Genomic DNA, 20,861 nt, shown 5'->3' with positions numbered 1-20,861 from the left:
GCCTGCTTTATCTGAACAAAGTCAAGGGCGAAAGCGAAATTAGGTCAATTTCCTAAGTATCTATTATAAAATGTATATGAAGCAGGCTCTCATGATTGCTATGGATTAATTACCAGTCCAGTCACACTGACTCACTGTAGCGAGGAGGAGAAAGTGGATTTCTGCGTTAATAACGCAAACATAAATCATTTAACAATAAAGTGAACCTTATCCTCCTCCTGCCCAATACCCTCAGGGCAGGTGGACTGAACCAACCAATGAGAGCCTGAGAATCAACAGTTGTGATTAAGTTGGATTCAGTATATGGATGCAGCTGTGTTGTTAAGGATGCTGTTATGGAGCGAAATGTTCTGTCCCTGTACTGTGTTCTCAGATGGCTTCTATTAATCAGTGTCACAAGGAGCTGAGGGAGCCTGTGTTGAAGGGGTTCCATTGATTTCTGAGGGGAAATAGGACAGTCAGATGTTGGGTTAAATTGTATCTGACAGCAGAGGACTATCTTCACTCTTGAGATACGTTCTTGTCTGTAAATGAATAGCTCTGTGTTATCGATCTCTGTGGCAGCAACCTGTCCACGTACACTATATATACAAAAGTATGTGGACACCCCTTCAAATGAGTGGATTTGGCTATTTCAGCCACACCCGTTGCTGACAGGTGTATAAAATCGAGCGCACAGCCATGCAATCTCCATAGACAATCATTGGCAGTAGAATGGCCCGTACTGAAGAGCTCTGACTTTCAACGTGGCACCAGCATAGGATGCCATCTTTCCAACAAGTCAGTTCTTCACATTTCTGCCCTGCTAGAGCTGCCCGGTCAACTAATTGCTGTTATTGTGAAGTGGAAACGTCTAGGAGCAACAACGGCTCAGCCTCGAAGTGGTAGGCCACACAAGCTCACAGAATGGGACCATGGAGTGCTGAATCGTCTGTCCTCGGTTGCAACATTCACTACCGAGTTCCAAACTGCCTCTGGAAGCAACGTCAGCACAAGAAGTGTTCATCGGGAGCTTCATTAAATGGGTTTCCATGGCCAAGCAGCCGCACACAAGCCTAAGATCACCATGCGCATTGCCAAGCGTCGGCTGTAGTGGTGTAAAGCTTGCCGCCATTGGAGCAGTGGAAACGCTTCACCATCTGGCAATCTGACGGACTAATCTGGGTTTGGCGAATGCCAGGAGAACACAACATGCCCAATACATCATAGTGCCATCTGTAAAGTTTGGTGGAGGAGGAATAATGGTCTGGAGCTGTTTTTCATGGTTCGGGCTAGGCCCATTGGTTCCAGTGAAGGGAAATCCTAATGCTACAGCATAAAATGACATTCTAGACGATTCTGTGTTTCCAACTTTGTGGCAACAGTTTGGGGAAAGCCTGAACCCCATCAAACACCATTGGGATGAATTGAAACGCTGACTGCGAGCCAGGCCTAATCGCCCATCATCAGTGCCCAACATCACTAATGCTCTTGAATGGAAGCAAGTCCCTGCAGCAATGTTCCACCATCTAGTGGAAAGTTTTCCCAGAAGAGTGGAGGCTGTTATAGCAGCAAAGGAGGGGCCAACTCCATATTAATGCCCATGATTTTGGAACGAGATGTTGGATGATCAGGTGTCCACATACTTTTGGTCCTGTAGTGTATTTACTCTACGCGCTCACATACAATATGTCTTAAAACCACAGAGCAGAGTGAAGTTAATGATAATAGATGTTGTATCAGAGCCTAGTGCTGGGCTGCAGCTGTAATCAATAACCAACCGTCTGTAATGTGTCATATCTGTCCTCTCATATTTGATCACTCATCTGGGTTGGGCAGTGTTATGCATACAGCACCGTGTTGACTTGTACTGCTCTCTGTAGATTTCTGATAGCGATAGATCGGCTCTGAGATGTGAAGTCAACTTCAGACGTGTGTGCATATTGATTCCTGTGACTCGGTCTGTGTTTGTCCTCAGATGGTCCAAGGCCCACCCAGCAGGAGATCATCTCTCTCAGGGCTTTCATGTTGCTGTTCCTCAAACAACTCATCCTCAAGGTACTGCACATAAACACTCACACATCCATTCCAAAACAAAAACAGTTTGTTTATTATCTCCACCAGAGAAAGGAACCATGGGTAATTGCTCTGGAACCATAATGTCCAATCAGCATGCAGGTTCAGGTCCGTCCGTGTTGTTGTGTTCAAATCATCGCTTAGCTTCAACAACATGGCAGCAGGCTCCATTTCTGCAACAAATAGGCCTGCAGCCCGAGGCCACTACAGAAATAAGCAGAATTTAAACAACGGAGGGAAAATAAACTGGCTACCAGTAAAAAATATCTACCATTCTGTACAGAATCAGCTACATACACACACACACGCTCACGCACGCACAGCTCAAACAACAATTAACTTCCAATCTGTTCCTGCAGAGATTCTGGTTCCTCATCAGAAGTGTTTAAACGTTACATCACTGTAAAGTCTCTGAGCAACAGGAGACTGGGGAACAAACGCTGAACGTGCTGCAATATTATATTCATCTCACAAACCAGCATTTGTCAACCGGTTCCAAAATGAGAATTATTATCCGTCAACAGCTTAGCTCAGCACTGGCATTGATAAACAGTGCCTAGGTCTATCTCCTGGATACTGGCATACAAACACCCTGGTGTTAACTACAGTATCTGACAGTCCTGCCAGTGATCATTAAGCAACCTAAGGCAGTTTCCCATCTGCTTCTGTTACTAGTAGGAATACATTGTTTCTTTGGTCAGTGTGAAAACGCGTATGTAATTTCTTAGGACCGAGGCGTGAAGGAGGATGAGCTGCAGAGTATCCTGAACTACCTGCTAACCATGCATGAGGTGAGTGGCAAGTCCCCATGGTCCTGGGCTGTAGCGATGTAGGGTTCAGAGGTCTGTCCATTGATGATGCTCTACTGTATGGTGCTATAAATCTCTCTCTCCCTGTCTCTCTTTCTTTCTCCCTCCCCATCTCTCACCCCCCTCTTTCTCTCTCTTATTCCCCTGTCTCTCAATTCAATTCAATGGGTGTTTATCTCTCTCTCTCCCCCCTCAACACCCCTCTCTCTCTTTCTCTCTCATGTCTCTCTCTAGGATGATAATATCCATGATGTTCTTCAGCTGGTAGTGGCTCTGATGTCAGAACACCCAGCATCCATGATTCCAGCCTTCGACCAGAGGAACGGCATACGGTACGCAACACACACACACACACACACACACACACACACACACACACACACACACACACACACACACACACACACACACACACACACACACACACAAACGGCACAGCCCTTGGGGAACAAAGCCCACTTGCTGTTGATGCACAAAATGCATGTAATAACATCACATCTCTAATACTGGAGATTGTGTTGTGAATCTACATGATACCTTTTGAATAATTCACATATTCTGTGAGAAGACATTTTATGATATTAACATATTCATTTTATATCAGACATGGATGATAAAACATACTGTATGCCCTGTGTGTTCTATGAAATATGAATGTATATCAGCCACTGACTTCTCAGAATCTTCACTGCAGGAAATGGGATGGCTCTGTTTTGATCAGGAAACTAATTTAGTTGTCACGCCGACACACAGACTCTCAACACAGACAGGGAGGTCTTTCCCTGCACACCCAACTAGTTCAGTCTGGTTTCATTGTAACGGTCCAAGCACTCTATTCCCTTTATAGTGTACTACTTATGACCAGAGCTCATAGGGGACACAATCATTAACGGGGCCATGTTTAAATGTGATTCATATGTCTCCTGTCCTGTTCCAGGGTGATGTACAAGCTGTTGGCCTCAAAGACTGAGAGCATCAGAGTCCAGTCCCTCAAAGTCCTGGGATATTTCCTCAAACACCTCGGACATAAGTGAGTTATTATCCCTCCCTCAATGAAAGACTGTCCCCAAGAGAGGTCTGGATCTATGAAAGACATTCTCTTCTTCTCTTCTCCTCTTTTCTCTTCTCCCCTCTTCTTATTCCCTCTTCTCCCCTCCCCTCTTCTCCCCTCTTCTCTTCTCCCCTCTTCTCTTCTCCCCTCTTCTCTTCTCCCCTCTTCTCTTCTCCCCTCTTCTCCCCTTTACTCTTATCCCCTTTACTCTTCTCCCCTTTACTCTTCTCCCCTCTTCTCCCCTTTACTCTTCTCCCCTTTACTCTTCTCCCCTCTTCTCCCCTTTACTCTTCTCCCCTTTACTCTTCTCCCCTCTTCTTATTCCCTCTTCTCCCCTCCCCTCTTCCTCCCTCTTCTCTTATCCCCTTTTCTCCACTCTTCTACCCTCTTCTCTTAACTTAACTATTGTATGAAGTGTAGAATTGTCACCCAGGGACTTCTAACAGAGGTACTGTGTGTGTCTGTCCACAGAAGGAAGGTTGAGATCATGCACACACACAGTCTCTTCACTCTGCTGGGGGAGAGGCTGATGCTACACACTAGTACTGTATCAGTGACCATCTACAACACGCTGTACGAGGTACATTCTTCTCTGTAACTTCTCTATAACTATATATATACACACACACACACACACACACACACACACACACACACACACACACACACACACACACACACACACACACACATACACTTCTTCTTCAGGGATCCCTCGTAGTCGAGTTTGATTTCGGTGTGCAGTTGCGGTGTGGGTCTGGCTGGCCATGGGTCCGCAGATGGCTGAACAGGCCAATCCGTGACCTGCAGATCTCGTGGCAGTGGGGTCTGTCCACTCCACTGTCCTGTTAGAAGCAGAGACTACCATGCTGCAACCCAAATGACACCCTATTCCCTATTTAGTGATTGTCGGTGTTCTTCCCATCAGATCCTGACTGAGCAGGTGTGTACCCAGGTCGTCCACAAACCCCACCCTGAACCAGACTCTACAATCAAGATACAGAATCCCAGTAAGTCTGCCTGCTGTCTTACTGAATGTTATTGTAGTCAAGTCAAACTTTATTTAAAGTGCAGACTTAGCAAAGTCGTGTGTGTGTGTGTGTGTGTGTGTGTGTGTGTGTGTGTGTGTGTGTGTGTGTGTGTGTGTGTGTGTGTGTGTGTGTGTGTGTGTGTGTGTGTGTGTGTGTGTGTTCCAGTGATTCTTAAGGTAGTAGCGACTCTGTTGAAGAGCTCGTCCCCCAGCGTTGAGCTGATGGAGGTTCGACGTCTCTTCCTCTCAGACATGATCAAACTGTTCAGCAACAGCCGCGAAAACCGACGGTGAGGACAGATACCCCCACACACACACACACACACACACACACACACACACACACACACACACACACACACACACACACACACACACACACACACACACACACACACACACACACACACACACACACACACACACACACACACACACACACACAATCATTCTCTAATTTACAGCTGTGTAATGACTCTTCCTAGCAGTGACAGCACTGTTTGCATCCTGTTGTCAGTAACTTCAGGCGTCAATCATAAATCGTTCACGAGATATTGACGGTATAACGGATGACTATCATCACCAATCTACTCGCTATGGTTGTCTAACTACTGACTATATAACAAAGCATCAGACCATTTCACTCATTTACATAATAGAAGGTGATCAGAATAAATTGTGACTGTTTCACTGACAGAGTGGCTAGTGATCAAGTCACAATAGAACCGAGCAACAATCAAAGGGAGTACTTGAGAATATGCTGTTGGCCTACAGACCGATTTTAACTTAGACTACTGACTATGTAGCGATGGTCTCTCCTGCTGCTTGCTCTAGTAGTGAGAACCTTATTGATAATAGTCGTAACAGTATATATTATTCACGGTATATTGTCTGTCTCTAGGTGTCTGCTGCAGTGTTCAGTATGGCAGGACTGGATGTTCAGTCTGGGCTATATCAACCCTAAAAACCCAGAGGAACAGAAGATGATGGAGATGGTCTATAGCCTCTTCAGGATCCTGCTCTACCATGCCATCAAGTATGAGTGGGGAGGTTGGAGGGTCTGGGTGGATACGCTCTCCATCGCTCACTCCAAGGTAAGACTCAGCGGCTGTCTGCGTCCCAAATGGCACCCTATTCCCTATATAGTGCACAACTTTTGACCAGGGCCCTAGCGTACTATGTAGGTAATAGGGCACCATTTGGGACGTAGATAATCAGCGGTGCCACCAGTCAGCTCTATGATAAAAGAGGGGAAACACTGCCCTCTGCTGTTGAGGATGGAAACTGCACTAACAACACCTTGGATGACGAGTTGTTATTGATCATGTCTCTCCCACTATATGGTAACCTATACGAGGCAAATATGGAGTACCTGGCTAAGATGAGCTTGATTATTAGTTATAGATGATTGATTATTGATGATGTCTGTTCTATACTGTAGGTAACATACGAGGCCCATAAGGAGTACCTGGCTAAGATGTATGAGGACTACCAGCGTCAGGAGGAGGAGAACATTAAGAAGGGGAGGAAGGGTCTGGTCAGCACCATCTCAGGCCTGCAGGACCTCCAGGCCGGGGGCATCCAGGGGAACATGGAGATCAGAGAGGTAGACGACCACTCTCAGACACAGACCCCGGAGAGCGAGGCCGACTACCCCGAGACTCCCGGCCACCCCCGGAACATACTGTCGGAGGCGAAGACGGGGGAGGAGCGTGGGCTCGAGGGGACAGAGAGGACGGGGTCAGGGGTCAGAGTGGAGGTTCATGACCTGTTGGTGGACATCAAGGCTGAGAAGGTATGTTGTGGTGTCTGTTTTCATAGTTTTTACAACTGATTCATTTAGCAGATGCTCTTATCCAGAGCGACTTCCAGTCAGTGCATTCAACTAAGTTTAGTTGGGGAAAAACACCACATATCACAGTTCTTGCAGGTAGACTCTTAAAATCAATCAGTCAGTCAGTCATTCAGTCAGCTATCAGTCATCCCTCCCTCTCCCCAGGTGGAAGCCACGGAGGTGAAGCTGGAGGACCTGGACTTGTCTCCAGAGCCGCTGGGCGTGACAGTGGGTGTGGCTGGGGGTGTTGTCTCTGAGGACAGGGGCGGGGCGTTGGTCCAGGTGGACTCCCTATTGGACAACGTGTACTGTGCTGCTGTAGAGAAGCTGAGCAGCAGCGCCGCCAGCGGAGTAATGGTCCCCAACGCAACCGTCGGTGTAGCCCCCGACAACCACAACACCGGTCCCCTCATCACCCTCGCTGACGACGACAAGGACAGTCTCCCTAGCAACAGTAGCTTCCTGTTTGGCCAGGTTAGTTCATCTTTCTTTTCTTCTGCTTGTGTTTTGTTATGTGCAAGTTAACTAAACAGAACTGAACTCAACAGGAGGAGCCCCTGGTCCTGCCAAGTCCTGGTTCTAACCCCCACCCAGACCCCGAGCCCCCAGTCCCCCCGGCTCGCAGCCATGACCTGGGCCTGCTGGCCCACATGACGGGCAGCTCTGAGCTGGGGATCATCGGCATGGTCAGTCCTGGTGGTCCAATCAACAGCATCCTGGAGGAGGAGAGGTTGAAGCTCCAGACCACCCTGGGTGACGTCACCTCAATGTCCAGGGAAGAGGCCTGCTCTAAGGGGTCAGTGTTCACAGACACGGGGGCTGGAGCTAGTGCTAGAGGGTCTGGGGTGTCGGAGGGGGGCGAGCCCTCGGCTGGTGTGAAAGGTAGTGGGGCGGATGCAGTCAGCAACACCTCAGACACAGAGAGGTCATACGACAGAAAGGACAAAGAGGTTAAGAAGATACAGACCACTGCTACTACACAGGTTAGTTAAATTACAAGACCTCCCTCCCTCTTATCCTCTGTTCCTCCTGTCTCCCACTTCCCTCTCTCCCTCCTCTCTCCTCCCTCCCCCCTGTTATTGAGTCTGATGAGAGGAGGAGGAGGAGGAGGAGGGGGAGAGGGAGGACTAAAGGACAATTAATAGTGTCTCTTCTCTGCTGTTATGTAATAATTAATGTTTAATTTATACACTGCTTTATACACTCTGAATTACAGTGTTGTGGATGTATGTGTGTCTGTGTGTGTGTGTCAGTCCCTCCATGGTCGTACGGCGGCCCAGTTAGAGCGTGCCCTGCGTGTGGACCTGGGCTTCAGAGGGATGCCCATGACAGAGGAGCAGAGGCGCCAGTTCAGCCCTGGCCCTCGCACCACCATGTTCCGCATCCCAGAGTTCAAATGGTCGCCCATGCACCAGCGCCTCCTCACCGACCTGCTGTTGGCCCTGGAGACAGACGTCCACGTCTGGAGGAGGTGAGGGGACAGAGACACGGAGGATACTGTCCCTAATCACACCCTAGTCCCTATGTAGTGCACTACTTTGTATCAAAGCCCATTGCCTCTCTGTAGTGCACTATTTTTTAGGGCTACCACATAGGACATGCAGTAGAATGTTACATTTGGGTCATTTAGTAGACGCTCTTATCCATAGTGACTTACAGTCAGTGCATTCAACTCAGTTAGGTAATACAACCACATATCTCTTTCATTGAGAGTAAAACAAGAGTTACAGTAGATCCTGCAGCCAGGGTTTCTAACTAGCCTTACTGTGGCTGATTTATTCACCACGTTTCCCTGAGCTGACCTAAAACCTGACCTGTCTTTAATCCAGTTCTCTTCTTCTCTCTCTGCCTCCCTGCAGCCATTCAACCAAATCTGTCATGGACTTTGTCAACAGCAATGAGAACATAATCTTTGTCCACAACACCATCCACCTCCTCTCTCAGATGGTAGACAACATCATCATCGCCTGTGGAGGGATCCTTCCTCTGCTCTCCGCTGCCACCTCTCCTTCTGTAAGTCATTCAGTCAGCCTCTCTGCCACCTCTCCTTCAGTAAGTCATTCAGTCAGCCTCTATGCCACCTCTCCTTCAGTAAGTCATTCAGTCAGCCTCTCTGCCACCTCTCCTTCAGTAAGTCATTCAGTCAGCCTCTCTGCCACCCCTCCTTCTGTAAGTCATTCAGTCAGCCTCTCTGCCACCTCTCCTTCAGTAAGTCATTCAGTCAGCCTCTCTGCCACCTCTCCTTCTGTAAGTCATTCAGTCAGCCTCTCTGCCACCTCTCCTTCTGTAAGTCATTCAGTCAGCCTCTCTGCCACCTCTCCTTCTGTAAGTCATTCAGTCAGCATCTCTGCCACCTCTCCTTCAGTAAGTCATTCAGTCAGCCTCTCTGCCACCTCTCCTTCTGTAAGTCATTCAGTCAGCCTCTCTGCCACCTCTCCTTCTGTAAGTCATTCAGTCAGCCTCTCTGCCACCTCTCCTTCAGTAAGTCATTCAGTCAGCCTCTCTGCCACCTCTCCTTCAGTAAGTCATTCAGTCAGCCTCTCTGCCACCTCTCCTTCAGTAAGTCATTCAGTCAGCCTCTCTGCCACCTCTCCTTCAGTAAGTCATTCAGTCACCCTCTCTGCCACCTCTCCTTCAGTAAGTCATTCAGTCAGCCTCTCTGCCACCTCTCCTTCTGTAAGTCATTCAGTCAGCCTCTCTGCCACCTCTCCTTCAGTAAGTCATTCAGTCACCCTCTCTGCCACCTCTCCTTCAGTAAGTCATTCAGTCAACCTCTCTGCCACCTCTCCTTCAGTAAGTCATTCAGTCAGCCTCTCTGCCACCTCTCCTTCAGTAAGTCATTCAGTCAGCCTCTCTGCCACCTCTCCTTCAGTAAGTCATTCAGTCAGCCTCTCTGCCATCTCTCCTTCAGTAAGTCATTCAGTCAGCCTCTTTGCCACCTCTCCTTCTGTCAGTCAGTCAGTCAGTCAGTCAGTCATTCAGTCAGTTAGCCTCTCTGCCACCTCTCCTTCTGTCAGTCAGTCAGTCAGTCAGTCAGTCAGTCAGTCAGTCAGTCAGTCAGCCTCTCTCTCACCTATCCTTCTGTCAATAAGCCTCAGTGTGGTGCAACACCACCACCTAGTGGTGGCTAGATAGAGCTGCATGTTTAGTTCTTAATTATTGATCAGCTTCCAGGAAATAGGACTAGTTAATTGTCTTTATTGATCGTAGCCATTTTCATTTGCTCAGCTTCATTCTGCTATCTATTCAGCTAATGAGGATTTTACTTTGTCAGTTTAAGTTGGTGATTGTTTTCTCTGTCTGTTTTGTTTATGTGTTAAGGATTCTATGTGCTTTAACTGCTTATTGTATCTGTTTATTTGATCATGTGTTGTTGTTTGTTTGTGTGCATGGCCAGAGTACCCAAGTTAGTTAGTTTTATTTTCTTTCATAACGTTTATTTTCTCAGCTACAATGGAACCATTTCTATTTCTGGATCTGTCCCTGCTTCACCCCTCCCCTGTCCTGACCCCTCTTCACCCTTCTCCTCCTCCCCCTCCCCTGTCCCCGCCTTCACCCCTTCTCTTCCTCCCCTATCCCCGCCTTCACTCCTTCTCCTCCTCCCCTGTCCCCTCTTCATCCTTCTCCTCCTCCCCCTCCCCTGTCCCCGCCTTCACCCCTTCTCTTCCTCCCCTATCCCCGCCTTCACCCCTTCTCCTCCTCCCCTGTCCCCTCTTCATCCCACCTCCCCCTCCCTGTCCCCACTTCACCCTTCTCCTCTTCCCCTGTCCCCGCCTTCCTCCCTTCTCCTCCTCCCCTGTCCCTGCCTTCACCCCTTCTCCTTCTCCTCCTCCCCTGTCCCCTCTTCATCCCACCTCCCCCTCCCTGTCCCTTCTTCACCCTTCTCCTCCCCTGTCCCCTGACCTCCTGTGCTGTGAGCAGGCTGAGTTGGAGAACATCGAGGCGGTCCAGGGCATGTCTTCAGAGACGGCTGTTTCCTTCCTGTCCCGTCTCATGGCCATGGTGGACGTTCTGGTGTTTGCCAGCTCACTCAACTTCTCTGAGATAGAGGCTGAGAAGAACATGTCCTCTGGAGGCCTGATGAGACAGTGTCTACGACTGGGTAAGAGAGAGAGAGAGAGAGAGAGTGTGTGTGTGTGTGTGTGTGTGTGTGTGTGTGTGTGCACTTGTCACAGATATTAACTGTCATATTAGATGATGAATGATGTCAGGAAATGCCGTGGCAAAATCATTTCAGTAATTCTAGTAATCCATGAAATCCCTCTCAAGGATCCTCCCCTTTTTTTTTCTTTTTTTTTTTTTTAAATTTAGCCTAAAATGACATACCCAAATCTAACTGACTGTAGCTCAGGCCCTGAAGCAAGGATATGCATATTCTTGGTACCATTTAAAAGAGAACACTTTGAAGTTTTTTTTTGTACCATCATCTTTGAAACGCAAGAGAAAGGCCATAATGTATTATTCCAGCCCAGGTGCAATTAATATTTTGGCCACTAGATGGCAGCAGTGTATGTGCACCGTTTTATATTGATACAATGAACCATTGAATTTCTGTTCAAAATTTTGTATCAAGACTGCCCAAATATGACTCATTTGTTTATTAGTAACTTTTCATGTTCAAAATTGTGCACTCTCCTCAAACAATATCCTGGTATTATTTCACTGTAATAGCTACTGTAAATTGGACAGTGCAGTTAGATTAACAAGAATCTAAGCTTTCTGCCAATATCAGATATGTCTGTCCTGGTAAAAAAAAATTGTTACTTACAACCTCATGCTAACTGCATTAGCCTACGTTAGCTCAACTGCCCCGGGGAAGGGACACCAATCCCAAAGAAGTTTTAACCTAGCTAATTAATTTTCTAAATGCACTGCTATTAGATAGTAAATGTGCTTTGGTGAGTCATGATTTTGATAAATGGTGTGTGTCTGCTGCAGTGTTTGGTACTTCAGTCAGGTAGGTTGTCTGATAGACTTTTCAAGGTAGCTCTGAAGTCCACACACACACTCTCTCTCTCTCTCTCTCTCTCTCTCTCTCTCTCTCTCTCTCTCTCTCTCTCTCTCTCTCTCTCTCTCTCTCTCTCTCTCTCTCTCTCATTATCATCATCTGTAGTGTGAAATTTGTCTGGCTGTTGATTTCACCATGACTCTGGCCTGGCAGCTTGGAACTAACAGTGATCATATCATTAATGAGTTTCAAGATGCAGCTTCTGATACCCTGTCTGTCTGTTCTGCCAGTGTGTTGTGTAGCAGTGAGGAACTGTCTGGATGTTAGACAGAGACAGAGGGACAGAGGGACCAACAGTAAGAGCCAGGACAACCTGTATGGTACAGCATCTGCCAACAAGGTATGTCCTCACTAAACTCATCATTTAAAAATACACATCAAGTTGGTAATAATGGTACTGTGGATGGTTGGCTGAGACACCGGACATACAGAACTACAGTTGAAGTCAGAAGTTTACATACACCTTAGCCAAATACATTTAATCTCAGTTTTTCACTATTCCTGACATTTAATCCTAGTAAAAATTCCCTGTTTTAGGTCAGTTAGGATCACCACTTTATTTTAAGAATGTGAAATGTCAGAATAATAGTAAAGAGAATGATTTCTTTCATCTTTTATTTCTTTCATCATATTAGTATTTGGTAGCATTGCCTTTAAATTGTTTAACTTGGTTCAAACTTTTTGGGTAGCCTTCCATAAGCTTCCCACAATAAGTTGGGTGAATTTTGGCCCATTCCTCCTGACAGAGCTGCTGTAACTGAGTTGGGTTTGTAGGCTTCTTTTGCTCGCACACGCTTTTTCAGTTCTGCCCACAAATGTTCTATAGGGTTGAGGTCAGGGCTTTGTGATGGCCACTCTAATACCTTGACTTTGTTGTCCTTAAGCCATTTTCCACAACTTTGGAAGAATGCTTGGGGTCATTGTCCATTTGGAAGACCCATTTGCAACTAAGCTTTAACTTCCTGATTGATGTCTTGAGATGTTGCTTCAATATATCCACATAATTTTCCTCCCTCATGATGCCATCTATTTTGTGAAGTGCACCAGTCCCTCCTGCAGCAAAGCACTCACACAACATGATGCTGCCACTGTCAAGCTTCACGGTTGGGATGGTGTTCTTCGGCCTGCAAGCCTCCCCATTTGTCCTCCAAACATAATGATGGTCATTATGGCCAAACAGTTCTATTTTTGTTTCATCGACCAGAGGACATTTCTCCAAAAGGTACGATTTTTGTCCCCATCTGCAGTTGCAAACCGTAGTCTGGCTTTTTTATGGAGGTTTTAGAGCTGTGGCCTCTTCCTTGCTGAGCAGCCTTTCAGGTTATGTTGATATGGGACTCGTTTTACTGTGGACATAGATACCTTTGTAGCTGTTTCCCCCAGCATCTTCACAAGGTCCTTTGCTGGGATTGATTTGCACTCTTCGCACCAAAGTACGTTCATGTCTAGGAGACAAAACGCGTCTCCTTCCTGAGCGGTATGACGGCTGCATGGTCCCATGGTGTTTATACTTGCGTACTATTGTTTGTACAGATGAACGTGGTACCTTCAGGCGTTTGGAAATTGCTCCCAAGGATGAACCAGACTTGTGGAGGTCTACAATTATTTTTCTGATGTCTTGGCTGATTTCTTTTGATTTTCCCATGATGTCAAGCAAAGAGGCAGGGAGTTTGAAGGTAGGCCTTGAAATACATCCACAGGTACACCTCCAATTGACTGAAATGATGTCAATTAGGCTATCAGAAGCTTCTAAAGCCCTGACATCATTTTCTGTAATTTTCCAAGCTGTTTAAAGGCACAGTCAACTTAGTGTATGTACATTTCTGACCCACTGGAATTGAGATACAGTGAAATAATCTGTCTGTAAACAATTGTTGGAAAAATTACTTGTGTCATGCACAAAGTAGATGTCCTGACCGACTTGCCAAAACTATAGTTTGTTAACAAGAAATTTGTGGAGTGGTTGAAAATCGAGTTTTAATGACTCCAACATAAGTGTATGTAAACTTCCGACTTCAACTGTATAAGTGGGGGGTGTGTGGGAGATCATTAAGTGTGACACCCAATGTAATATGGATGCTACGCTAACGGCTAAGTAAACAGATTGTTACACAGCCACTAAGATGTCAGACTCCCTTAGTCTCCTCACTTTAGATCTCCTACACCCCAAAAAATTCTCAGTAACCTTTCTCCCATCCAGGACCCTGACAGACTTCTACAGGACGTCGACATCAACCGTCTGAGAGCTGTCGTGTTCCGGGATGTGGTGAGTATGACTGTTTGTGTGTGCTGGTACGTGTGTAACATGTTTGTGTGCGAGTGTTTGTGTAACATGCATATGTGTCCCCTCCAGGATGACAGTAAGCAGGCCCAGTTCTTGGCCCTAGCGGTGGTCTACTTTATCTCTGTCCTCATGGTATCAAAGTACAGGGACATCCTGGAACCCCAGAGAGAGCCCAACAGGATGATCAGCCAATCAGCATGCAGCATTCGCCACGAGATCAACTCACCTACCAGCACAGGTGCTTACTTCTGATACCCAACTCCCTCCCCTAACCCTGCCTCTAACTCCTCCCATAACCCATCCTCTCAGCTCTATTATTGATTCATGTGATCCACTAATTGCACTGTGCAGAATTAAACATGGGAACAGGGATGGAAGCGGAGAAGGGAAGCGGGAGCAGGATGGGAAGAGGGGAGGGGAAGTTGGGAGCGGGGTGGGGTGTATGAAAATTGTACAGGCAGCCCTGGTCTCTGTGGTATGAACAGTAACATCCCATTGGACACACGCTGGGAGAGAGCAAGAGCGACATAAAGAGATAGAGAGAGAGTAAAAGAAAGCGGGAGAAACAGAGAATTGCTGAGGGTTTGGGGCGTTGTGAGGCTAGTTCTATTTCCAGTCGTCTGTTGTTGTTCATTAGCCAATCAGCCAGGAGGGTGGGATCAGAGAGGCTGCTGGGAAGGACACTTCGCCGCCCTCATAAGTAATATCACCAGGAAGAGAGTTTCCAGCCAACTGGCATGTGGCAGATGTCTGTCTATCTGAGATGGAAGTTAGAAGAGGATGAACTAGGAAGTTAGATGGGGAGAGAATGGGCTTGTTCAACTCCCGACTGGCTGATCTACGAATCACCTTGCATCTTGAATGACTACTCATTACTATTTGCAGATCAGTCAGTCAATCCCAATTAACCCACAATGCATCACAGATTTGACGTTCTGGAACATGATCAATATGTGTGTGTGTGTGTGTGTGTTCCAGAGACCCCCCTGGCATACCCTGACCACAGTAAGGCGCCCCCCACCCCTGTAGAGGAGCTGCACATAGAGAGAGGATCTCTGCCGCACACTGACTCTGGCATTGGAGAGGAACAGGTTGCTCATCTAGAAACTAGACTGTGTACTCTTTTCTCGCTCTATTATAATGTGTGTTCGTGCATAAACCCAGAAAGAGTACAGGTACTAAACTACCCCCCCCCCCCCCCCCCCCCAGGTGACCAGTGTGTTAAATGGGGCAGACCTGGACCCTTCAGGACCCGGGCGAGTTGACGTCATGTCCTCCCTGCTCGGCAGCCTTTCCTCTGGGGAGAAGCATAGCCAAGAGTTCCTCTTGGAGTCGCCTGGCCTGGAGGTTCTAACGACCGCCTCCTCCATCTCCTCGATCAGCCAATCAAACATCAACGTCAGAGAGATTCTGAAGAGCCTAGTGGCTGGGCCTGTAGAGGGGGTGGAGCCTGGACCAGAGCCCCTCCCCTACCCTGATCCTGCCGTACAGAGAGAGATCCATCACCCCATGCTGCCCATGCAGTTCCACTCCTTTGACAGGTACACACGCACACACATACACACACAACCATGCATTTCCACTCTTTGTACTGGAGGCCACTCTGTTATGCATATCTTATACATATTTGACAACTTGGGCTCAACAGGAACCTGTTGTGCTAGGGGTGGCAGGTAGCCTAGTGGTAGATCGTTTGGGCCAATAATGGAAAGGTCGATGGTTTGAATACTCAAGCCGGCAAGGTGAAAAATCTGTCGATGTGCCCTTGAGCAAGGCACTTAACATTTACATTTTTGTCATTTAGCAGACGCTCTTATCCAGAGTGACTTACGAGCAATTAGGGTCAAGTGCCTTGCACAAGGGCACAACGACATATTTTCACCTAGCCAGCTCAAGGATTCAAACCAGCGACCTGTTGGTTACTTGCCCTAATTTACTCCAGGAGTGCAGTACTGCTATGGCTGACCCTGTAAAACAACACATTTCACTGCACCTATCTGGTGAATGTGACAATAAAACACATTTATTTTAATAAGCAGTTGTGTGTAGATTAATGAGAAAAAAACTAAATGTAATCCATTTTAGAATAAGGCTGTAACGTAACAAAATGTGGAAAAAGTGAAGGTGTCTGAATACTTTCTGAATGCACTGTATATGCTTCAAGAAAGAACTATAATGTGCATCGCTCAACACGCCACAGTTTATCCATTAGGTCCATTTAGTTGTCAGGAGCAACATTCATGGTTTTACAGTAGCAAGCTAAACATAAGTCACATGTTAGACCTCTGGTACTGTTAGCTAAGCCCCCATGGGGAGGAGTGTGGGAGGGTGGGTGTGTGTTTGGAAAGGTCTTGTGTGTTTACATTCCTGCAGTAGATAAGAACACAGTAATCTGTGTGCTGTCCCTGTGGTAACCTGCTGCTGACAGGAGGTCAGGGTTCACATCCCAGAATCCTTATCTTTCTGTCTGGTGAACGTTCTGAACGTTGAAGATAATTGAAGTAGATTTAGGACCAACAAACCCTGAACCATGTCAAAATAAGAAGGCTGTCGGTGTGGATGTTAGAAGGGCCTGTTTGGTGTGTGTGCCACCTGTGATGACGGTATAAATGGAGGATAGGAGAGATAAGGAGATGGAGGAGGGAGGAAAGGTAGAGAGGGAGGAGGAGATGAAGGATCAGATGTAGGACTGTAGAGGTCCCCTGGGCCCTGATGACTGATTAAACAGAAGCGGCTTCCCATCTTACCCCTCCCCCCTCCCTCCCCACGCCCAAGCCTGTCTCCTCACCCCTCACAGCCCTAATATGCCCTGGCAGGCTGAAATGAGTTGCCAGACCTCTCTGTATTATTTTTGAAATGCTTTCACACACAGTGTCCAGGTCCCACATACGACTCCTTCATGCTTTAATGTCATCGAGCCTCAATTTGCTGTGTCTAATTCTTCTCCACCTGCCAGCAGAATGAGCTTCTAGGCTGACTAGGCCTCAGGACGGCTGGGCTGTCAGGCCTGAGGCTGATAGGGACTGACAACATCAAAACAGAGCACAAAGAAAAGGCTCAGAGCATTGAGGGGAGGGCTGAGTCCCCTGGTCTTTCTGGTTGATAGTCTCTCTGAGGTGGAGTTTTCAATTAGAGACTTCAATACCCAGGACTGGATGACCAGATGGGACCACTGCACGACTGATCTGAATACACCTTTAAATCTCCTTCGCTCCCTTTCTTTCTTTCTTTCTTTCTTTCTTTCTTTCTTTCTTTCTTTCTTTCTTTCTTTCTTTCTTTCTTTCTTTCTTTCTTTTCTTTCTTTCTTTCTTTCTTTCTCTCTTTCTTTCTTTCTTTCTTTCTTTCTTTCTCCCTCCCTCTCTCTCTCTCTGTAGTACAGCTCTCTCACAGTAACACACGGGGATGTTGTGTAGCGCTGAATGTATGATTACATTTATAATGAAGAACTGATTTAATCTGTTTTGTATTAATTGAACCGACTATGTTAGGACATTTTATCTTTTTAATCTATTTCCACATATCTTTATGATAGAGGATGTATGTGTGTAGATAAATGTGCGTGTGTGTGTGTGTGTGTGTGTGTGTGTGTGTGTGTGTGTGTGTGTGTGTGTGTGTGTGTGTGTGTGTGCGTGCGTGTGTCCTTACAGGATGTGTTCTGTGGTTCTCTTTCCTCTATAGTCATCTCCTCCTGTTCATTAATATTCCTCACTAGATTAATCCTCACTTTATTCACAGCAGCCCCTATTAAAAACACCCATATTAATAAATGATCTTAGATCATCTTTGCATCTAATCAATTATTCATATCAAAGGTTCATATCAGACCGTAACCATCACACAGGGACAGCTGCACACATTCTTATCTTAGCTTTTTCCATTTTTATTTTAAAAAGAGACAAATGTTGGAATTAGTGCTAATTTGAAGTGCAATGGAACAATGCATGTGATTGTTCATTCAACCTGTCAGTGTTTTTATTGTTTGTGTTCCTACTCCAATAAATGATTAGATAAATAACTAAATATGAACCAGGAATACCTTTTAGAAAATATATTAAATATATAGCTGGTTTTCTCAGTGATGTGCTGCTGTCAATGAGACCTCTGGTCTAGACCAAAGCAGCAGTACACAGATGTATTGAATAAATGATGCCGTCACCATCAGTACTCTTCACAGCAGATGTATATCACAGATATTGAGATATGGACGTTTGTGTGTGTGTCATGCCGTTCATCAGAAGTGAATAAGTAACTGCAGTATATCCCAGTGGTCTGAATGTATGCTCTGTGCTCTCTAAGTGGACCATGAGAAGGTCACAAGTTTAGTCATCTAAAGACCCTGGCTCTGTCCCAAATGGCACCCCATTCCCTGTATAGTGCACTACTGTTGTACAGGGCTCTTGTCAAAAGTAGTGCACTGTATAGACAATAGAGTGCCATTTGGGATGCACTCCCTGCTGGCAGCATTTACTGCCTTCCTCCCTCGTGATGTGTTCTAGTGTCTATAAATATATAAGAGGAAATCAGAAGTGTCTTCAAACAGAACAGTCTTTTTCTATTTCCATGTACTGTATTTAATGTTTCTCTTAACTTAATGGGAGCATTACTGATGCTTGGTTCGGTCATTAGCTACACTTAGCTGTGTGTGTGTGTGTGTGTGTGTGTGTGTGTGTGTGTGTGTGTGTGTGTGTGTGTGTGTGTGTGTGTGTGTGTGTGTGTGTGTGTGTGTGTGTGTGTGTGTGTGTCTGTGTGTCTGTGTGTCTGTGTGTGTGACTCTCTCTCTCTGTATAGGAGTGTGGTGGTCCCAGTGAAGAAGCCTCCACCAGGCAGTCTGGCTGTGAACATGGTTGGACACACATCTTCCAGTAGCCTGGCAACAGGCTCCACCCCCAACATCTTTTCTGCAGCCTCCAACACCGCAAAGAGCATGATCAACACCACCGGTAGGCCTACACCCATGGGCCCTGGTCAAATGTGGGGAATAGGGTGCAATTTGGAACTAAATTTTCTAGTGCATCCCACATCAACCCCTATGCCCTAGTCTCACAGGCCTGGGCAACTCCAGTCCTCGGTGGCCTGATTGGTGTCACACTGTTGTCCCAGCTAACACACCTGACTCCAATAATCACCTAATCATGATCTTCAGTTAAAAATGCAATTAGTTTAAATCAGGTGTGTTTGCTAGGGATGGGGGGGGGGGGGGGGGGGGGGGGGGGGAACACCAATCAGGCCCCTGAGGACTGGAGTTGCCCAGGCCTGCCTTAACACCTAGCCACTTGTGTATACTTGAAAGGAATGGATAGTTATGAGTAATATTAGTGACAATTCCACCTAACTTTCAATAGCTGAGTTAACAGGAAGCTAGTACTACCATACCAATATTATTGCTTATACCTATCTGATCCTTTCTTGTCTATATGAGGTGCCTAGGTTGTAGTGAGTAAAGGGTAGGGTGTAGGGAGTAGGGTATAGGTGTAGGGGGTCAGGGCTAGGTGTAGGGGATAAGGCGTAGGGGTATAGGGATAGTGGTTGATTTAAGATTCAGCCTGACATACAAGCCCTACACAGGGTCTCAGACCCAAGAGGTTACTAATAACACTACTAATGTGTTCGGCCGGTAATGTGGTTTATTTCCAGGGAACTGTTGCTCGTTGGAGTTCGTTAGTATTTAATTTGAGTAATTACTGCAGATCTTAATAACCCAGTGGGTCTGGAATGTGTCCTTTGAAGCCGGTCCAGGAATAGGAGCAGAATCTGCATCCCTAATGGCTCCCTATGTAGTGCACTAGTTTTGACCAAGGCCCGTAGGGATCTGGTCAAAAGTGGTGCACTGTATAAAGAATAGGGTGCTATTTGGGACATAACCTATTTGTTTCTCGGCTGGATGACTGAGGTTTAATGGTGGAATGTAGAAACTCATACTGTGCAGCAGAGGGCACTCTCTACTGTACTGTCTCCTGACAGGGCCAGGCTTCCTATACTTAAGCAATAAGGTCAGAAGAGGTGTGGTCTGTGGCCAATATACGACGGCTACGGGCTGTTCTTACACACAACACAACACAGAGTGCCTGGACACAGCCCTTAGCCATGGCATATTGGCCCTGAGGTGCCTTACTGCTATTATAAACTGGTTACCAACGTAATTAGAGCAGTAAAAATACATGTTTTGTAATACCCATGGTATATGGTCGTATAGACCATGGCTGTCATCCAATCAGCATTCAGGGCTCGAACCACCCAGTTTATAAAGTGTTATGACCTGCTGTGTGGTGGTTATGCTGTATAAAGCAGACTAATACAATCGGGTCAGGTTGAAATGCATTCAATGACCTCCGAGAAATGGTAGGTCTTGTTATTTTATTATCAGTTTCATTTGTTCAGACCAAATTAGTGTAGTGTGCGTCCAATGGGCCCTGGACAAAAGTAGTGCACTAAATAGGGAATAGGGTTCCATTTGACTGTCCTCCCCCTTAGGCCCTGCTCCATGCTGTTGAGCCCAGGGTCCGATGATGCAGCAGGCCTTCGAAAGAAGCCACTTAATACAGAGACCATTAGAGCTGCAACACCTATTAAATGTCCCTATCCCCTCAGCAGGAATGTGACAGATGTGTCAGTGTGCTTTCAGTTAAACCCAGGGGCTCTCCTCTCTCCCCTCCTCCCGCTTCTCTCTCTTTCAGTTAAACCCAGGGGCTCTCCTCTCTCCCCTCCTCCCGCTTCTCTCTCTTTCAGTTAAACCCAGGGGCTCTCCTCTCTCCCCTCCTCCCGCTTCTCTCTCTTTCGCTCTCCCACTTTT

The 20,861-nt window shown here is 46.6% G+C and overlaps 1 protein-coding gene across 2 annotated transcripts in view; it reads left to right on the top strand.

Annotated features, from left to right (window-relative positions):
- The window catches only part of LOC106612894 (neurobeachin), a 305,164-nt gene that overhangs the window by 85,311 nt on the left and 198,992 nt on the right, over positions 1–20,861 (top strand). For both annotated transcript variants that reach the window (XM_045724516.2, XM_045724515.2), the window contains exons 14-33: positions 1,958–2,037; positions 2,784–2,846; positions 3,099–3,196; positions 3,802–3,894; positions 4,387–4,495; positions 4,844–4,925; positions 5,112–5,235; positions 5,847–6,039; positions 6,387–6,740; positions 6,945–7,253; positions 7,328–7,762; positions 8,033–8,250; positions 8,639–8,792; positions 10,701–10,881; positions 12,018–12,127; positions 13,988–14,053; positions 14,141–14,309; positions 15,050–15,162; positions 15,281–15,612; positions 18,860–19,011. In XM_045724516.2, coding sequence (XP_045580472.1) covers positions 1,958–2,037; positions 2,784–2,846; positions 3,099–3,196; positions 3,802–3,894; positions 4,387–4,495; positions 4,844–4,925; positions 5,112–5,235; positions 5,847–6,039; positions 6,387–6,740; positions 6,945–7,253; positions 7,328–7,762; positions 8,033–8,250; positions 8,639–8,792; positions 10,701–10,881; positions 12,018–12,127; positions 13,988–14,053; positions 14,141–14,309; positions 15,050–15,162; positions 15,281–15,612; positions 18,860–19,011 — 3,435 coding nt within the window. The remainder of the gene's footprint in view (positions 1–1,957; positions 2,038–2,783; positions 2,847–3,098; positions 3,197–3,801; positions 3,895–4,386; positions 4,496–4,843; positions 4,926–5,111; positions 5,236–5,846; positions 6,040–6,386; positions 6,741–6,944; positions 7,254–7,327; positions 7,763–8,032; positions 8,251–8,638; positions 8,793–10,700; positions 10,882–12,017; positions 12,128–13,987; positions 14,054–14,140; positions 14,310–15,049; positions 15,163–15,280; positions 15,613–18,859; positions 19,012–20,861) is intronic.

Source organism: Salmo salar, chromosome 09, assembly GCF_965601325.2.
Source record: "Salmo salar chromosome 09, fSalSal1, whole genome shotgun sequence".
NCBI lineage: Eukaryota > Metazoa > Chordata > Actinopteri > Salmoniformes > Salmonidae > Salmo > Salmo salar.
This window is presented reverse-complemented; position numbering and strand designations above follow the sequence as displayed.